Here is a 19,738-nt window from a genome sequence, read left to right on the forward strand (position 1 = left end):
ATTGGGACACTGATATCTTTCAGGAATCCCTGAATATCCATTGACATGTATATATTTTTTTTTAGAAGACATCCCAAAGTATTGATCTAGGCCCATTTTGGTATATTTCATGCCACCATTTCACCACCAAATGCGATCAAATAAAAACAATTGTTCACTTTTTCACAATTTTTTTCACAAACTTTAGGTTTCTCACTGAAATTATTTACAAAAAAACTTATGCAATTATAGCATACATGGTTGTAAATGCTTCTCTGGGATCCCCTTTGTTCATAAATAGCAGACATATATGGCTTTGGTTTTGCTTTTTACTAATTAGAAGGCTGCTAAATGCGACTGCGCACCACACGTGTATTATGCCCAGCAGTGAAGGGGTTAATTAGGGAGCATGTAGGGAGCTTCTAGGGTTAATTTTAGCTTCAGTGTAGTGTAGTAGACAACCCCAAGTATTGATCTAGGCCCATTTTGGTATATTTCATGCCACCATTTCACCGCCAAATGCAATCAAATTAAAAAAACCGCTAAATTTTTCACAATTTTAGGTTTCTCACTGAAATTATTTACAAACAGCATGTGCAATTATGGCACAAATGGTTGTAAATGCTTCTCTGGGATCCCCTTTGTTCAGAAATAGCAGACACATATGACTTTGGCGTTGCTTTTTGGTAATTAGAAGGCCGCTAAGTGCTGCTGCGCATCACACGTGTATTATAACTAGCAGTGAAGGGGTTAATTAGGTAGTTTGTAGGGAGCTTGCAGGGTTAATTTTAGCTTTAGTGTAGAGATCAGCCTCCCACCTGACACATCAGACCCCCTGATCCCTCCCAAACAGCTCCCTTCCCTCCCCCACCCCACAATTGTCCCCACCATCTTAAGTACTGGCAGAAAGTCTGCCAGTACTAAAATAATTTTTTTTTAAAAAAAATAATAATTTTTTTTAGCATATTTACATATGCCACTTTGTAGGATCCCCCCTTAGCCCCCAACCTCCCTGATCCCCCCCAAAACAGCTCTCTAACCCCCCCCCCCCTCTGCCTTATTGGGGGCCATCTTGGGTACTGGCAGCTGTCTGCCAGTACCCAGTTTGCAAGAGAAATGGAGAAATGGTTTTTTTTTTTAATTGTTATTTTCTTTTTCTGTAGTGTAGCTCCCCCCCCGCCCACAGACAAATCCCCCACCCCCTGATTAATGTATTTTTATATACATAAATACTATTTTTTTAAAACTTTTAATGCATCATTTTTCTGTAGCGTAGCGGTTCCCACCCGCTCCCTCCCCGTGCACGCGCCCGCCCGCCCGCGCCTCCGATCACCCCCGCCCACGATCCCGCCCCCATACAAATCATCAGGGCCATCGATGGCCGCCACCCGCCTCCCGAACCGGCTCCCACCCAACAACGAATTTAGCCGGTGATGTCCGGTGCAGAGAGGGCCACAGAGTGGCGCTCTCTGCACCGGATTGCTAAAAAAGGTTATTGTAGGATGCCTCAATATCGAGGCATCACTGCAATAACCGGAAAGCAACTGGAAGTGAGCAGGATCGCTTCCAGTTGCTTTCCAGACCAAGGACGTACGCCACACGTCCTCGGTCATTAACTGTATTTTTTTTGAGGACGTGTGGCGTACGTCCTTGGTCGTTAAGGGGTTAATATATATTTTTTACATCTGTGATTACATTGTATCTAAGCCTTTGCATACTGCCTCCTTATCTCAGTTCTTTTGATAAGACTTGCATTTAAGCCAATCCATGCTGAATCATAAATAACTCCACGGGAGTGAGCACAATGTTATCTATATGGCACACTTGGAACTAGCAGTGAAAAACTGTCAAAATGTAGAGCCTACCTAGGTTTAGTTTTCAACGAAGAATACCAAAACAAATTTGATTATAAAAGTAAATTGGAAAGCCATTTAAAATTGCATGCCCTGTCTGGATCATAAAAGTTTAATTTTGACTAGAGTGTCCATTTAACGCAATTTGTTATCTAAAATATTATGTTGTATCCACTCTGCCCTTATTAGATCTAATATCAACTAGCCAGACTCACTATAAATAACTTACAAAACACTTACATTTATACATTGTGTACAGGTTTCAAAAGTAAAATTGAAAATAAAACATTGAGCAAAACAGTTTGCAAAACTGAGATCTTAAAAAGATATTATGAGGCTCACAACACAGGACAGTGGAGTCACACTTTGGATTGTAAAACATTGGCCTATTTAAACGTTTACCGTTTTAGCAGTATAAATATTTTAAAATTGCATGTTCATATACAAGTAGTGGATGTATTATGCTTTTACCTTTAAAACAGAGGTCATGAAAACAGAAAGTCCCATGAGAACAAAGATCAAAAGCCCTGTCACTCGTTGTTCCCTGATTCCCAGGAACTTTGGCTGTTCGCCTGGGGCTGCACATTCAGATTCTACTTTCAAGCTATTTACATGGCTAATGGACAGAACAGTTGCAGCCACAAACCAGGGTAATCCCATGATGGAACACACTCCCAGCATGACAGAGACCATGAAAAGATCAAGATGATAGCCACCTCCTTTCTGTAAAAGCAAACACAGCATAGACATTGCTTATAAGAACACCATTTATTAATAGTATGAATAGTGCAAAGGGAAACAGGTTAGTTTTGTTTTTTAAAGGGGAAATAAACACAGTGTAATTACAATATTTTTCTGTTGACATGTACATTCTCAATACATTAACACTTTGTTTGCTGCAACTCATTTTCAAAGTCCAAATCTCTTCTACCACTTGTTGTATTTAAGAAGAGCCAATCTGAACTTGTTACTGTAGTAGAAAAGGCTTCAGTTTGTAATGTGCACTGTTTTGCCGTATTTTATCTTGTAAACTATGCTAAAGCCAACTAGGTATAGATATTACAAGAAAAGGGTACACCATAAATAATGACTAAATAATTAGATTACAATCTCAAAGTGTTTGAGAGCTTTATTCATTGGTCAAACAATTTGTGAAGAAGGATGTAGAATATGTCTGCCAATATATACACTGCTACTCTGAAGAAAGATGTTATGCTAAACACAACAGGTAGAGACTTGATAAATGGAGCCCAATACAACAGTGTACAACGTAGCTTCTATTTACAAAACATAATTATCATACCTTTAGCTTATGCTCTTTACGGTTTATAATTACAGCAGTGATTTGCTGATCCATAAAGATAAGAATGGTACAAAGCAAGGCTGGAATTGCAGCAGCCAATAGTGTCCACCAGGGATTTGTTCCTAGAGGATCTATAATCCAACCTCTGTCTTTGCGAGTGGGCTTGTAAAGAGAAGATGATACAACATTTTAGAAATTATTAATTAAGGATAATGCAAATAAGCCCATTAAAAGGACCACTAAACACAATAGACTATCATAATCAATAAATGCATAATAAAAAGACTATTCAAAAGTACTTAGTTTGATTCTCAAATGAGTAGTAATTTTTTTTTTCTGGCAAAAGTCAAAATAAGTTACATTTACTTCCTGGTGCATCATGTGACAGCCATCAGCCAATCACAAAAATGCATACATGTATATCCTGTGAATATTGCACATGCTCAGTAGGAGCTCATGCATCAAAAAGTGCTCATATAAAAAGATTGTGGACATTTAGATAAATGGATGCAAATTGGAAAGTTGTTGAAAATTGTGTGCACTATCTGAATCATGAAAGTTTAATTTTAACTTGACTGTTTCTTTAAAGGGACAGAAAACCCCACAATTTTATTTCATGATTTGGATAGAACATACAATTTCAAACAACTTTACAATTTACTTCTATTATTATCAAATTTGTTTAATTATCTTGTTATCTATTGTTGAAGGAACGTCTTAAAATAACATGATCTGTTTTCCTATCCCTTTAGGTGCAAATATCCTGTTCTGTTTAGGTAAAGGAGTTTTTAATTTAGTTTGATAGCATTTGTGGTTTATCTGAATGTAAAATAGCAAGTGATAAAAGTTAGCACCAGGTTTTCAAAGGCTTTCAACAAGAACAGGTTGCGTTTAACTGCAAAACTGTTCTGAAAACTTGTAATATGATATGAGCACATTACAACCGATTTGCACTATCCACTAAAGGTATAGGGAAAGCTTTATATGTATCAGGCACCTTTAAATGCTTTGGTTAAACCTTTTAACCAACAACTTGTAATCACTGACTGATAGTTAAAGGGACACTAAACCCAAATGTTTTCTTTCATGATTCGGATAGAACATGCAATTTTAAGCAGCTTTCTAAATTACTTCTATTATCAAATTTTCATTGTTATCTCTTGCTATCGCTATTTGAAAAGACAGGAATGAAAGCTTTGGAGCTGACCTATTTTTTGTTCAGTACCCTGGATAGGGCTTGCTGATTAGTGCCTGCATTTAGCTATCCAATCAGCAAGCGCAACCCAGGCTCTCAACCTAAAATGGGCCGACTCCAAAGCTTTTATTCCTCCTCTTTCAAATAAAGATAGCAAGAGAACAAAGAAAAATTGATAATAGGAGTAAATTAGAAAGTTGCTTAAAATTGCATGCTCTATCTGAATCATGAAAGAAAAAAAAAATGGGTTTAGTATCCCTTTAATGATTGCAGTGGGCAGAAAGGAATACAACTTGCTGCTTGTTATCAGTTGTACTTTACTTGTAATCAGGGCTATAGTGTTGTCCAGTGCCAAAGAGCATGCAATTTTAAGCAACTTTCTAATTGACTCCTATTATCAATTTTTCTTTGTTCCCTTGGTATCTTTAATTGAAAAAGCAGGAATGTAAACTTACAAGTCGGCCTATCTTTGGTTTTATCTACATTTAGCCACCAATCAGCTAGCGCTACCCAGGTGCTGAACCAAAGAAGGGCCAGCTCGTAAGTTTACATTAAAATAGAGATTTAAAAAGAATGAAGAAAAAATGATCATAGGAGTAAATTAGAAAGTTGCTTAAAATGTCATGCTCTATCTGAGTTATGAAAGAAAAAAATTAGGTTCAATGTTCCCTTTAAAGGGGTGTTCAACAGTCTGTTTCATTGTTGTGATAAAAAAAAGTAATATGCGGTGTCTTATACTTAATATAACTAATTGCAATATGTTTTATTCAACTATTTAAAATGTGTTACCTTTAATTTGTTTTTTGCCCTACATTTGTGCAGCGTCATTTACTTCCCGTCACAGCCTTACAAGGAGGAGGGAATACTTAACATTCCTATGTTCTTCACCAAAAGAAAATGTTCCTTTTATATTTAAATATATATTTCTACATATATATGATTATTTTTTTAAATAAATATATATATATATATATATAAACAGATAGAAAACATAAATTATGCTTACCTGAATTTTATTTCCATCAATGGGAGGAGAGTCCACTGCTTCATTCATCACTTGTGGGAATTAAGAACCTGGCCCCCAGGAGGAGGCAAAGACACCCCAGCCAAAGGCTTAAATACCTCCCCCACTCCCCTCATCCCCCAGTCATTCTACCAGGGGAACAAGGAACAGTAGGAGAAATATCAGGGTATAAATGGTGCCAGAAGAATAATATTACATTTAGGTCCATCCCCTGGAAAAACGGACGGGTGCAGTGGACTCTCCTCCCACCGATGGAAATGAAATGATCAGGTAAGCATAATTTAGGATAATTTATGTTTTCCATCTTAATGAAAGGAGAGTCCACTGCTTCATTCATCACTTGTGGGAACAAATACCCAAGCTCTAGAGGACACTGAATGAAGAAAACAGGAGGGTAAAAGGAGGCGGGCACTATACTGAGGGCACCACAGCCTGTAGAACCTTTCTCCCAAAAACTGCTTCAGTCAAAGCAAAAACATAAAATTTATAAAATTTAGCAAAAGTATGTAAGGAAGACCAAGTGGCCGCCTTACAAATCTGCTCCATAGAAGCCTCATTCTTGAAGGCCCAAGAAGTTCTAATCGAGTGAGCCGTAATCCTCTGAGGAGGCTTGTGTCCCGCTGTCTCATATGCCAGACGGATCATACTCTTCAACCAAAAAGATAGAGAAGAGGCAGAGGCTCTTTGTCCCCTGCACCTTCCGGAATACATGACAAATAAGGACAAATTCTGTCTGAACTCCTTCGTAGCCTGAAGATAATACTTAAAAGCCCGAACCACATCCAGATTATGAAGTAACTTCTCCTTCGAAGAAGGTTTAGGACACAAGGAAGGAACTACTTTTTCCTGAGTGATGTTACGACTCTACACTACCTTGGGGAGGAATCCCAATCCAGTGTGAAGAACAGCCTTATCAGCATGAAAAACTAAGTAGGGAGGCTCACATTGCAAGGCCACCAACTCAGAGACTCTGCGTGCCGATGCAATAGCCAATAATAACAGGTCCTTCCATGAAAGAATCTTAATGTCAAGGGTATGCATAAGCTCAAACGGAGCCCTCAGCAAAACCTTAAGAACCAAGTTTTAACTCCAAGGAGGAGCCAGATTCCTGAGTGCTGATTCTAACCAAATCCTGAACAAAGCACTGAATGTCAGGAAGCTCCGCAAGCTTCTTATGCAACAGTACAGATAAAGCCGAGATCTGTCCCCTTAGGGAACAGGCAGCAAGACCCTTATCCATACCGTCCTGGAGAAAGGCAAAAATCCTGGATACCCTGACCTTATGCCAGGGATATCCTCCTTCCTCACACCAGGACAAGTAGGTCCTCTACACCTTGTGGTAGATGCGTCTAGTGACCGGCTTCCTGGCCTGAATGAAAGTGTCAATCACTCTTTCCAAAAATCCTCTCTTGGCTAAGATTAGTCGTTCAATCTCCACACAGTCAGCCTCAGAGAATCGAGATTTTGATGTTGAAAAGGACCTTGAACTAGCAGATCCCTGCGACAAGGTAACCTCCACGGCAGAGATTACAACACCACCAGATCCGCAAACCACGTCCTCTGCGGCCACGACGGAGCAATCAGAATAGCCAAAGCTTGCTCGTTCTTGATGAGGGTCACTACCCGAGGTAGAAGAGGCAACAGTGGAAATATGTAAATTAGGTTGAAGTCCCAGGGTACTGCCAAGGCATCTATCAGTTCCGCATGGGGATCCCTGGATCGCGACCCATATCTGGGTAGCTTGCAATTGAGGCTGGGCACCATGAGATCTATCTCTGGCGTCCCCCATCTGCGGCAGATCTCCGTGAACATCTCGGGATGGAGAGACCATTCCCCTGGATGAAACGTCTGTCTGCTCAGAAAATCCACTTCCCAGTTGTCCACACCCGGAATATGGATCGCTGAGAGCGAACAATTGTGAGTCTCTGCCCATTCCAGAATCTGAGATACTTCCCTCACTGCTAGGGAGCTTCTCGTCCCCCCTGGTGGTTTATGTAAGCCACCGAGGTAATGTTGTCCGATTGCAATCTGATGATGTGGAACGACCCCAGAGGGGGCCAAGTCCTCAGACCGTTGAATATCGCCCGAAGTCACAAAATATTTATAGGTAGGCTTGACTCCTCTCAAGTCCATCTGCCTTGTGCCTTTCTGGCACCCCAAACAGCTCCCCATCCTTATAAACTTGCATCCGTGGTCACAATCTCCCAGGATGTCCCCTGAGACAAGTGCCCCGGTCGGGTCCACCAAGATAGGGACTCACCGGTCTGTCCAGAGATATCTGTTGGGACAAATCTGACTGATTGCCTTTTCACTTCTCATATGTATTAACTTATATTAATTGTTGTATATTGATTATAATACAGATATCCTAGGGATCAGATAAAAATCCAATTACTTTTAGGTATGTAAAGTAACTTATTGTACTTTATTAATCCTTCTAGCCTGGCTTGTTTATAAAGTGCAAATGAGGAAACTGTCTGCTATGTGTGCAGGGTTGATTCCACTATATTTATCTTCTACTTGGATTTAGGTCCCTATAATACTGAGTTATAACGTTGGTTTAAATGTGAGATCAATGAGTTTACTTGGCTGGATGTAAATTTTATATCTTGAGGTTTGCAACAATAGTATTAATTCTGCTGTGCTTAGAAAAAGTGTGTCAATATGCTTGATACATATGAGGAAACAACAAGTTCTTGATAGTGTGCAGTAGGGATGCACCGAAATTTCGGCCGAAAATTACATTTTTGGCTATTTCGTTTTTTGTTTTTTTTGCCTGTTATTTTCGGTAAAATTATTGTATAGCATGTTTCAAATTTGATGCTAGCCTAGAGCTGCTGTTTAAGTTTATTACTTGACTTACTGTTCTGCATATAATGAGTTTTCTAGAACTATACTTTATTTGGATAATGGTAAAAAAACCCTGTTAAATATGATTATGTTACATAGAACTAAATGAAGAATAATACAGTATATTGATATTTATAATTGTTTTAAGTAGGGATGCACCAAAATTTTGGTCGCAGAAACATTTTGGCCAAAAATGGCATTATTTTTTGCCTGTTTTTTTTTCTTGGTAAAATTATTGTGTAGCATATTATTGTTTTAAGATATTTTTGTCCAATTTTAGTGTGTTACTTTCAATAAAAGGGTGGGCTTTCTTTTATTGGCTCTAATTATGCAAAAAAATAAAATAAAAAAAGATTAATTTGAAAAAATACATTTTCGGTATCAGTTTCAGTTTTCGGCCAAGTGCATCCCGCATTTTCGGATTCGGTCCAGAATTTTCATTTCGGTGCATCACTAGTGTGCAGTAACAAGACTATACACAGAAATACAAAGCTTATTATGCTTCTCCTGGCTCCGGTTTCTTAATAAATTTAATTTAAAAAACTTATCATAGCACTCTAATGATTTATTAGTAAACTTTATCTTAGTGGTCTTTATGCAGCAAACAGTTGATGTATATCACTGCTTGTAGTAGAATTCAAGGTGATACAGCTGTATTACATATCCAACCTGTGACTAAAGTTGAACAATTAATAGTTGTACATATAAAACATGTAACCCCTTAAATCTAGTATATATATATATATAACCTCTATTTTTAAAATCAAATACTATGTATCCTAAAGATAAATCAATATTCTATCAATAGATGACTGGCCAGTCTTAAAATTATTAAATATATCTATATATAAACTTTACTATTTCATCACACAAAAAATAAAATAAATATAAAAACAGTATAGACACTTAATTCAATAGTCTAAATGACTCTAATATAGGTAAAATGTACCACTTAAAACTAAATTGTTAATATTGAAATATGGCACTATGCAAACAATAAAAGTTCTAATATATTGCACATGTGCACTGTAAAAGAACCGTAGATGGTTAAACTGTAAGCTAAATCCCACAAGTTACATAAAGGTTTATTTAATGCTATAACAATGTCATTATAGTGTATATAAAATACGAACACTGTTGCAAGAGTGAGGCAAAACTTTCCAATTAATGTTCCAATTAGTCTTTGAGAAACTTCAGCAGATACCGGTAAATGCTTTTTGCAAATCCTTATTTTCAAATGGTATTTATGTTGTTACAGCTTCCAAATAGAAAACAAAGTCTTACTTTGTGGTGCGAAAACTTCTCCTGTAGGTCTTTGATGCAGGTAACTCTGCTCCTTATGTTTATCGCGTCACTTTGCACGCTGGCGGAAGTCAGCTTAGACCTCAGGCGGTTCCGTTCGATAATCCTTCCGTTGAATATCCGTTCAATATCCGGGTGCTTGGAAACGGTTTCCCCAGAATTTTTCGCTGGTTGTATGGAAAGAAAAATCGCTACGCATTTCAGCTGTCACTGCAGCCTTTTTCAAGCAATCTAATTTGTTTAGGGAACTAGCTGATAATCCTTTCTGCAATCCCTCTTGGAGAAAAGACAAAATCCTAGGAATCCTGATTTTACTCCAGAAGCCTTTGGATTCGCACCAAAAAAGATATTTACGCCATATCGTATGATAAATGTTCCTGGTAACAGGCTTTTGAGCCTGATCAAGGTATTTATGACTGACTCAAAGAAACCCCGCTTTGATAGAATCAAGCGTTCAATCTCCAAGCAGTCAGTTGCAGAGAAATTAGATTTGGATGCTTGAATGGACCTTGAATCAGAAGGTCCTGTCTCAATGGCAGAGACCATGGTGGAAGGGACGACATGTCCACCAGGTCTGCATACCAAGTCCTGCGTGGCCACGCAGGCGCTATCAAAATCACTGACGCTCTCTCCTGTTTGATTCTGGCAATCAGACGTGGAAGGAGAGGGAAAGGTGGAAACACATAAGCCAGGTTGAACGACCAGGGTAGAGCATCTATCAGTACAGCCTGAGGATCCCTTGACCTGCAGCCGTAACGAGGAAGTTTGGCATTCTGACGAGACGCCATCTGATCCAACTCTGGTGTGCCCCATAGCCACACCAGCTGAGCAAACACCTCCGGATGGAGTTCCCACTCCCCCGGATGAAAAGTCTAACGACTTAGAAAATCTGCCTCCCAGTTCTCTACACCTGGGATATAGATCGCTGACAGATGGCAAGAGTGAGCCTCTGCCCATTGGATTATCCTTGAGATCTCTATCATCGCTAAGGAACTCTTTGTTCCACCCTGATGATTGATATAAGCCACAGTCGTGATGTTGTCCGACTGAAACCTATTGAATCTGGCCGAAGCCAGCTGAGGCCACGCCTGGAGAGCATTGAATATCGCTCTTAATTCCAGAATATTTATCGGTAAGAGAGCCTCCTCCCGAGTCCACAAACCCTGAGCTTTCAGGGAATTCCAGACTGCACCCCAGCCCAGAAGACTGGCGTCTGTCGTCACTATAACCCATTCTGGCCTGCGGAAACACATTCCCTGGGACAGATGATCCTGTGACAACCACCAAAGAAGAGAGTCTCTGGTCTCTTGATCCAGATTTATCTGAGGAGATAAATCCGCATAACACCTCTTCTCTTTACTCTTCATGCTTAGAGCCAGCAAATAGACTGACTGGGGGGTGGAGTTAAGGGGGGAGCTATACAGACAGCTCTGCTGTGGTGCTCTCTTTGCTACTTCCTGTCAGGAAGGACAATATCTCACAAGTTAGGATGAATCCGTGGACTCGGTACATCATGCAAAAGAAAATCAAAAATCCAAACGATTGGCAAAGAAAAACAAACGATTGGCAAAGAAAGAGCAAACAAAAAGCAAAATAAAAGCTAAAAGTCCAAGAAAGTGATAAATCTGTGAGTAATGAGATGTCCTTAGATAATTATTGCGTATGATCAGATCTCAAAAAGGAAAAGAAGGGGAGAGAGTGTCCTTTGTAATGGAAAAAATGTGTGTCCCTTTAAAATGAAAAAAATGATGTATCTCTTTTAAGCAGAAAAAAGGTATGTCCCTTTAAAATGAAAAAATGTGGCGTAAAGTGTTGGAAAATAATTTAAAATGTTGAAGAATGTTGGAAAAGTAATAGGGTATACCAGCTTCAATGGTGTGTGTCGATAACCACTTCCATATTCTGTGTGAAGGTTTGTGTGATCTTCTTTTAATGAATAGGAAGTTTCAAACGATTTTCTAAACACTCCTTCTGTTAAAAGAATGGTATAATGGTATAGATCGTTTTGACAGAGGTATATATTTGGAGATATGCTTACCAGTCGACGCGTTTCTGTCCCGCAGTGACCTTTATCAAGACTGGTTTTGAATGTGTAAAATGTCCCTTTTATACCTCACCAAATGTTAACAACAAATCAAATACTGGAAGTGTTTGTTTAGCAGTTCCGGTTGTTCGTTAGCTTAATAAATTCCTTTAAAACCATAAATCACTTTAAAATCACTACTAAAATATAAAGTATAATGTAGAAACCTTCGATCTCACAAATGTTAGGATCTAGATATAAATAAACTTTTATACATATATAGACAGACCCAGCCTTTTATGTTGAAGAGCCATAACGGCTAATCATTTCCTTATATTCATCTATATATATTTTTTCTTATTTTCTCTTTTAGGTGGCCAAATTAACAATCCTTTATAAAGTAATAATTCTTTATAAAGTATAAAAGCGGGTTACGATCAAGTTTTAAGCAGTTTGCCAATTTTTGGTTAATTTTATTGGTTGTGGCATCATAACAGGCTTGATTCGTAGTATATTTCTTATTGGATAAATATATATAAGAAATATACTACGAATCAAGCCTGCCACAACCAATAAAATTAACCAAAAATCGGCAAACTGCTTAAAACTTGATCGTAACACGATTTTATACATTATAAAGAATTATTACTTTATAAAGGATTATTAATTTGGCCACCTAAAAAGAGAAAATAAGAAAAAATATATATAGATGAATATAAGGAAATGATTAGCCGTTATGGCTCTCCGACATAAAAGGCTGGGTCTGTCTATATATGCATAAAAGTTTATTTACATCTAGATCCTAACATTTGTGAGATCGAAGGTTTCTACATTATACTTTTTATTTTAGCAGTGATTTTAAAGTGATTTATGGTTTTAAAGGAATTTATTAAGCTAACGAACAACCGGAACTGCTAAACAAACACTTCCAGTATTTGATTTGTTGTTAACAATTGGAGAGTTATAAAAGGGACATTTCACACATTCAAAACCAGTCTTGATAAAGGTCACTGCGGGACAGAAACGCGTCGACTGGTAAGCATATCTCCAAATATATACCTCTGTAAAAACGATCTATACCATTATACCTTTCTTTTAACAGAAGGAGTGTTTAGAAAATCGTTTGAAACTTCCTATTCGTTAAAAGAAGATCACACAACACCTTCACACAGAATATGGAAGTGGTTATCGACACACACCATTGAAGCTGGGATACCCTATCACTTTTCCAACATTCTTCAACATTTTAAATTCTTTTCCATCACTTTACGCCACATTTTTTTCATTTTAAAGGGACATACCTTTTTTCTGCTTAAAAGAGATACATCATTTCTTTCAACTCTAAGGGACACACATTTTTTCCATTACAAAGGACATTCTTCCCCCCCCTCTTTTCCTTTTTGAGATCTGATCATACGCAATAATTATCTAAGGACATCTCATTACTCACGGATTTATCACTTTCTTGGACTTTTAGCTTTGATTTTGCTTTTTGTTTGTTCTTTCTTTGCCAATCGTTTTGATTTTTGATTTTTTATACACATTGATCTCACCACTTACTTTCAATTTGCACTGTTATTTATTTGCATTGTAGTTTGCTGATTTTTTTTTTACTCATTTGTTAAACACATAGTTAAAGGTCAGATTTGTGGGCTCTTTTATATTTAACTTTTTTTTAAAACTTTTTTGAACATTTGTATTGCCATTACCAACAACACTGGTTTTTCTCCAATATTTGTGAATAGACATTTGGAACGCCGGAAGTCCATTTGTTTTAATGCCATTGTACTTAATTGTATTTTGAATTGTTTTTTGTATTTGCTGTATAATTTTATATTGCTGTATCATTTTATTCACATGGATCCATGTTCTATACCTACTTGTTTTTAAACTTACTTGTTTAATAAATTGTATTTATAATTATTGTAACTTCTTAGTACATTGTCTTATTCAGACCTAGCCTCCGCCAGGGTGGTGCTTTGGTATATGTCTTATTAAATCCTTAATTTCACAGCTGACAACTAGGTGTCAGCATACCATAGCAAGAGGTCTGTAGTTAGCAGGCGCTTAGTGTTTATCACTGTTGATCAACTATTAATTTTACTATTAACGACAAATTTTTAATATAATAAAAAGTAATTACATTATCTCTCTGTCTATACATTCTCTTTCTTTTTATGAGTTTAATAATTTTAGTTAATATTTGTATTATCCACTTTCAGACTTTCTTGCTGGCTTTTTAGGGCGAGCATTTATAGTATTGGATATACTTTAATACACTATTACCAATTTCTTATATTGCGTTTTTTGACTAAAGTTGAACAAACACTGAAAGGATAAATTATACAAAGCCCTGTAACTTTAAGCTGTATCCGCTATTGTGCATATCTCTAGAGTGTTACTTATATTTACTGTGACTAAGGTCAGACAAACACTGAATGGATAAATTATACATAGCGCCATAACTTTAAATTGTATCTGCTATTGTATATATCTCTAGAGTGTTACTTATATTTGCTTAGAGTTATAAGCTCAGGTTCGAGTATCTATATACAGCGAGCAGTAGTTTTATACTACTGCTTGTAATTATGTTAGCAGAAATTCTGCAATGTTCCGTATGTGGCTAAAAACCCAGGTGGAACAATCAGAGTGCTAAAGTGCAAATGTTAATTTAAGAGCCGTGACTAAATATCAATAGTCTAGTTTGTATTTCATACGCTTAAGTTATTATGCTTATCAAGATTTTAAATAGACTAATTCACAACTTATCCAATGGATAGTTACCACGGCATAAACTATTTCATATAAAGATATAAATATCCAACCAGTAACTGAAAAAGGTATCACTCAACGCTATACTATAAGTTAGGATATCCTATTGTAAATTACAACATTATATATTATATTATTATACAACGGAGAGCAACATTAAAACAAAAACCCCTAACGCTTCCTCAGAGGGGGTACGCGGGCCGGCAAAAGAATGCTCTTATATTGGCTATTGATTATGTGCCTCAAGAACCGGATTGGTTCAGAAGTTCTTATTTGATTGGGTAACAGTGTCAATCACCCGGCATGTTATGCTTGTTATATCTGGTTACTGACATTTTATTTGGGTGAATTTGTTAAAGAGGAAGAACCAAATATTGAGTTCAAGGCTTATGGATAAGATCTTCTCAAACTTAGTCTTAACAGCCTCCAAAATTTCTGGGCGGCTGGGCATGTCCACCAAATATGTGTGGGGGTGCCGATTGCTGTACAGCCTCTCCAACATTCCGGTGTGAGCGTGGGGTGGATGGTGTGTAGGCGGTGTGGGGTGTAGTACCATCTATATAATAGTTTAACGTTCATTTCCATTACATATATGGACAATAAGGATTTTGTTATGGTGAAGAAAAATTTTTGCCACTCTTTTTGAGTTTGAATGTCACCTATTTCCCCCTCCCATTTCTGAGTGTATGAAGGTAGGGATGCATTGTATGGTTGCATGAGTAATTTATGTGAGAGAGATAGAAAACCCCTGTTAAGTGTATCATAAATACAACTACTCTCAAAACTGGTTAGGGAGCGTACAAGTTGTGCTTTTTGAGGGTGTTTGGAGAAAAAGTCAGCGAGTTGCTGGTGTCTAAACCAGTTTATGTGTGTATCTCCTAGAATGGAGGTGAGTTCGGGTAGGGGTTTGAGATTCCCATTCTGAGTGATTGCGAGACAGGGGAGGGAGTTAGTGATATGGGGTGTTTGTGTTGTTGGGCTGAGTGGTTGAACTGGGGAATCTGGATTTTCGCAAAGGGGTGTGAGCGGGGAAGGTATTGTGGAGATGTGTTTGGTTTGTTTGATGTGTCCCATAGTTTGAAAGTTTCTTTAGTGATTGTTGGGAGACATGCAGGCAAATTTCTTTTGTTAGGAGGTAACCAGCATTTGCTGTCGAGGTGGGAAGTGTGGGATAATGAGTGTTCCAGAAGGATCCATTCCTTGTGGGTCGAGTGTCGACACCAATGAATAATTCTGATGTAGAAGGAAGAGAGTCAGTATTGTATGAGGTTCGGAATCCCAAGGCCACCTAATTCTTTGGGGCGGTATAGAGTGGCGGTAGCTATCCTTGGTCTTTTATGTTGCCATATGTAAGAAATGAGGGTTTTTTGGAAACTATGGATTAGTGGGTTAGGGATTGGGATCGTCAGGGTCTGAAAAATATATAAGAATTTAGGGAGAAGAATCATTTTAACCAAATTAATCCTACCTATCCACGAGAGTGGCTTACTGCTCCAGGATCTCAGCATAGCTTGTATTTCATCTCTTATGGTTTTGTGGTTGGCGTCAAGTGTTACTTGTGTGTGTGGGGATATATGTACCCCGAGGTACTTTATTGAGTGAGGTTGGATGTGGAAATGTGCGAGTGTTTTAATCACCTTGAGCTCTTCTGCTTATAGTTTAACTGGGAATAGTTCCGATTTGGTGATATTTATCTTAAAATTGGAGAAGGTGCCGTAGGTGTGTAGCGTCTGTATAAGGGGGGGTATTGATTTGTGAGGTTGTATAAGCATGAGGAAAAGGTCATCTGCATATCAAGTGGCTTTGTATTCCCAGCGGTCGATTGTGAATCCTTGTATATGTGCGTTGTGTCTAATATATGAGGCTAATACTTCCATAGCGAGTATAAATAGTATGGGAGAGAGAGGGCATCCCTGTCCCGTACCATTTGTAATGTCAAATAGGCAGGATAGGGTATCATTTTGGCTTGGGGGTTATTATAAAGGGAACATTTTTTCCCGATGAATGTTTTGTCAAAACCAAATTGTATAAGTGTTGCTTGTAGAAATCGCCAGTTTATCCTGTCAAAGGCTTTCTCCGCATCCATTGAGATGAATGCGGAGGGGATGTTGTTGTTAATGGCGTGTTCCATCAACAGTAAGATTTTAGTAGTGTTGTCTTTGGCTTCTCTGAGTGGAGTGAAGCCTGCCTGATTGATATGTATAATTGAAGGGAGGATTGAGTTAATGCGGTTGGCTAAGATTTTAGCATACAATTTGATGTCTATGTTTAGAAGAGAAATTGGGTGAAAATTTGCAGGCGTATTGGGAGGTTTACCTGGTTTTTGGGATAATACCACCTGTGCCTCTAGCACTGATTGAGGGAATGAGTTAGTGTCTGTGACCTCATTAAAGAGCTGGGTGAGATGGGGTGAAAGTAGGGAGGAGAAGGTGTGATAATATTTTCCGGTGAAACAGTCTGGTCCTGGGCTTTTCCTGTTATTGAGCGATTTAATGGCCGCTAGGAGCTCAGGTTGGGAGATAGGGTTATTGAGAGTTCTGAGTTGGTCAGATGTTATACTTGGTAATTGTGCATGGGAGATATAGGAAATCAAGTCTGGGGAAAGCCCTTGTGTTGGGGTATCTTTTTGAATATTGTAGAGAGTGGAATAATAATCATGAAAAGATTGTAGAATGTCCTTTGTTGTTTTAAGGGTGCTGGGAGGGTTGGGTATGTGTATTTCATTGATATATGATTTTAGCCTCTTTTTTTCAAAGCTCTCGCTAAGAGCTTGCCAGATCTGTTACTTTCATAGAAAAACATACTATTAGTTTTTGCACAGAGTGTCTGGTATTCGATATTTAGGAAGCCATCTAGAGCTTGTCTGGCATGTTGTAAGTCTTTCGTTATAACGGGGTCAGTAGGGGATAATTTGTGGACCAAGTCTAGGCGGGCGATTGCATCTGACAGTTCTTTGTATTTCTGTCGGTATAATTTTTGGTGTTGAGCCTTTAATTGAATCAGTTCACCTCTAATCAAGCATTTATGCGCTTCCGAAATTGCATAGCTATTGGTTGTCGAGTGTGCGTTTAGTTGGAAATATTCCTTGATACTGACATTAAGTTTTGTGACTGTATCTTGGTTGTTGAGCAGTGTTGTCTAATTCCCATGTATAGGGTGTTAATGGTGTGTTTGTCCAAGATATTTTCAGATTTACAGCAGAGTGATCTGACCACGATGTGGGGGATATATTGCATCTATTGAATAGAGCTAGGGTTGTTTGATTGGAGAAGATGTAGTCTATGCGACTGTGTGTTTTATTTGGTTGTGAAAAGAAAATTAAGTCTCGTGTATCCTGATGGGTGAACCGCCAGATATCGTGCAGGTTGAGACTCCTCAGACCTGTCACAGTACCTTTGTGACTTTTTTGAAATTGCTATAGTGGGATTGGAGCTATCTTTGGCTGGTTGCAGGGGGACATTAAAGTCTCCCGCTTTTGTAATGTCGACAATACGATTAAACATGCGTTTAAAGGAGGTTTGGTTAGTGTTTGGGGCATAGATATTTACTAGGGTGATAGGCCTGCCATATAGCAGGCCTACCAAGCCCAGAAATCTTCCATCCAAATCTTTTGTTGTTTGGATGTGGGTAAATGGGAGCGATTTGTGTAGGAGGATGCCGACTCCTCCTCTCTTGGAGGTGTTAGAGCTGTGATAATGGGTGGTAAACATTTTCCCAAAATATTTGGGTTCCCTGTTTCTTTTAAAATGAGTCTCCTGTAGGAACAGGATATCAACCTGGTCTAGAAGGGCCTTGGATCGTTTGTGGGGCGAGTTCAGTCCCTTGGCATTTTGTGTAAGAAGAGTTAGTTTACGATTCCCGTCATCCATAGTCGTGGGGTTCATGGTGTTTTTTCTGGGGTACCCTGCCAAATTGTGGACATCAAACCTGGTGTGCATGTGCAGTTGTGGTATGAGTGGATGGATCTCTGTCGGAGGACATGTGTATAACCGGTAATAGAGTAAGTGGTGATGGCATCTATGTAGCTGTAGCATTTGTGTATATGGGTAGATCTCATCATTAACAATAATAAACAGGAAAATAGCAACAAAAAGTCTCTCTTCCTATTATAGGGCATAAATGAGAGTAGTTTGGGGGAATTACCACAATTTGCCCAATAGGTGGTATCTGTTTGGTAATTTTAAGAGGTTGGGTATCCTGGTCTGACCCATGAAGGGAGAAAAAGAAAGGGGTTGGGAAATTGAGATAGAGAGGGAAAGGAGGGGAGGGAGAGGGGCGACGGGCTTGGGGAAATGAGAGATAGGGGAGAGGTATGGGACAGTCAAGGGAATTAGGGTATATCAGTCTCCTTATTCTAGGGATAACAGGAAATGGTGGGGTACTAAGTAACAAGGCTGATACTGAGGTTACTTGCCTGTTCTAAGGAGGAGACATTGTCCAGAAATCAAGTCTGTTTATTACAGTACTATAAGTAAAGGATACAGAGTTCACGATGGTGAGTTATCAGAAGAAGCAGAGCTAGTGGTGGTATGTCTTCTGTTGGCGGCGTCCTTTGGCTTGATTTTCTTAGGAAGGGCTGTATGCCAGGATTCACCTGGATTACTCAGTCTTTTGGGAGTTTGTGGTCTTTGTGGCTCAGGAGGGGGTGCGTCTGAAGGGGTATCAAGTCCAAGTGCTGCACAGAAAGTCTGGATGTCTTCTGGAGTCTTACAGACTATACAGGTGCTGTTGCTGATAGTCCAGAGATGGGTTGGAAAGCCCCACCTGTAGGGTATTCTTTTGTTTCTTAACAAAGTGGTAAGGGGCAAAAATTAATTTCTGTGCTGTAAGGTGCGGGTTGATAAATCCTGGAAGAACTGTAGGACATTGCCTCTGAATCTTACTGGTTGAGTTTTGCCGGATTGATTTAAGAGCATTTCTTTCTCCTGAAAGTTCTTAAAACGGATCACAATATCCCTTGGTGGGTCTGAGTCTGGTGGCTTTGGTCTCAAAGTTCTGTGAGCTCTGACCCATGGGATGTCATCAGTATAAGAGGGATCTTTCAAATGCCGGAACAGGTACTGCAGGTAGACGGGGAAATCTCTAGGTAGGACCGATTCAGGTACTCCCCTGATGCGCATATTTTTGCGCCTGCTTTGGTTCGCGAGATCATGGTCTCCTGCTGAGAAGTTAGTTGCTCTGTCAACTGTTGCACGTCTTCTTTAATGATGTCCTGATTGCTCTCGAAGGTTTCAACCTGAAAGCCTATTGTGTGAATGTCCTGCTTCAGTTCCGCCAGCTCCTCTCTGATGTAAGAACGGACTATGTCCGCGATGTCTTGTTTCGAAGGAAAGTTTTGCAAAAAAGTAGGAGAGCACTGACAATCTGCTGGTAGATTCCTGCTAGGTTGTGACTGCACCAGAGGAGTTTTTTCCCCAGCTTTATGGTTTGTAGGAGA

The 19,738-nt window shown here is 38.8% G+C and overlaps 1 protein-coding gene across 6 annotated transcripts in view; it reads right to left on the reverse strand.

The window, feature by feature from the left end:
• SLC4A7 (solute carrier family 4 member 7) overlaps nucleotides 1-19,738 on the reverse strand; it is a 558,274-nt gene that overhangs the window by 37,127 nt on the left and 501,409 nt on the right. For all 6 annotated transcript variants that reach the window (XM_053714241.1, XM_053714242.1, XM_053714243.1 and 3 more), the window contains 2 exons: nucleotides 3,136-3,297; nucleotides 2,304-2,555 (listed from right to left, as the gene is read on the reverse strand). In XM_053714241.1, coding sequence (XP_053570216.1) covers nucleotides 2,304-2,555; nucleotides 3,136-3,297 — 414 coding nt within the window. The remainder of the gene's footprint in view (nucleotides 1-2,303; nucleotides 2,556-3,135; nucleotides 3,298-19,738) is intronic.

The sequence above is a fragment of the Bombina bombina genome, chromosome 5 (genome assembly GCF_027579735.1).
Source record: "Bombina bombina isolate aBomBom1 chromosome 5, aBomBom1.pri, whole genome shotgun sequence".
Lineage (NCBI taxonomy): Eukaryota > Metazoa > Chordata > Amphibia > Anura > Bombinatoridae > Bombina > Bombina bombina.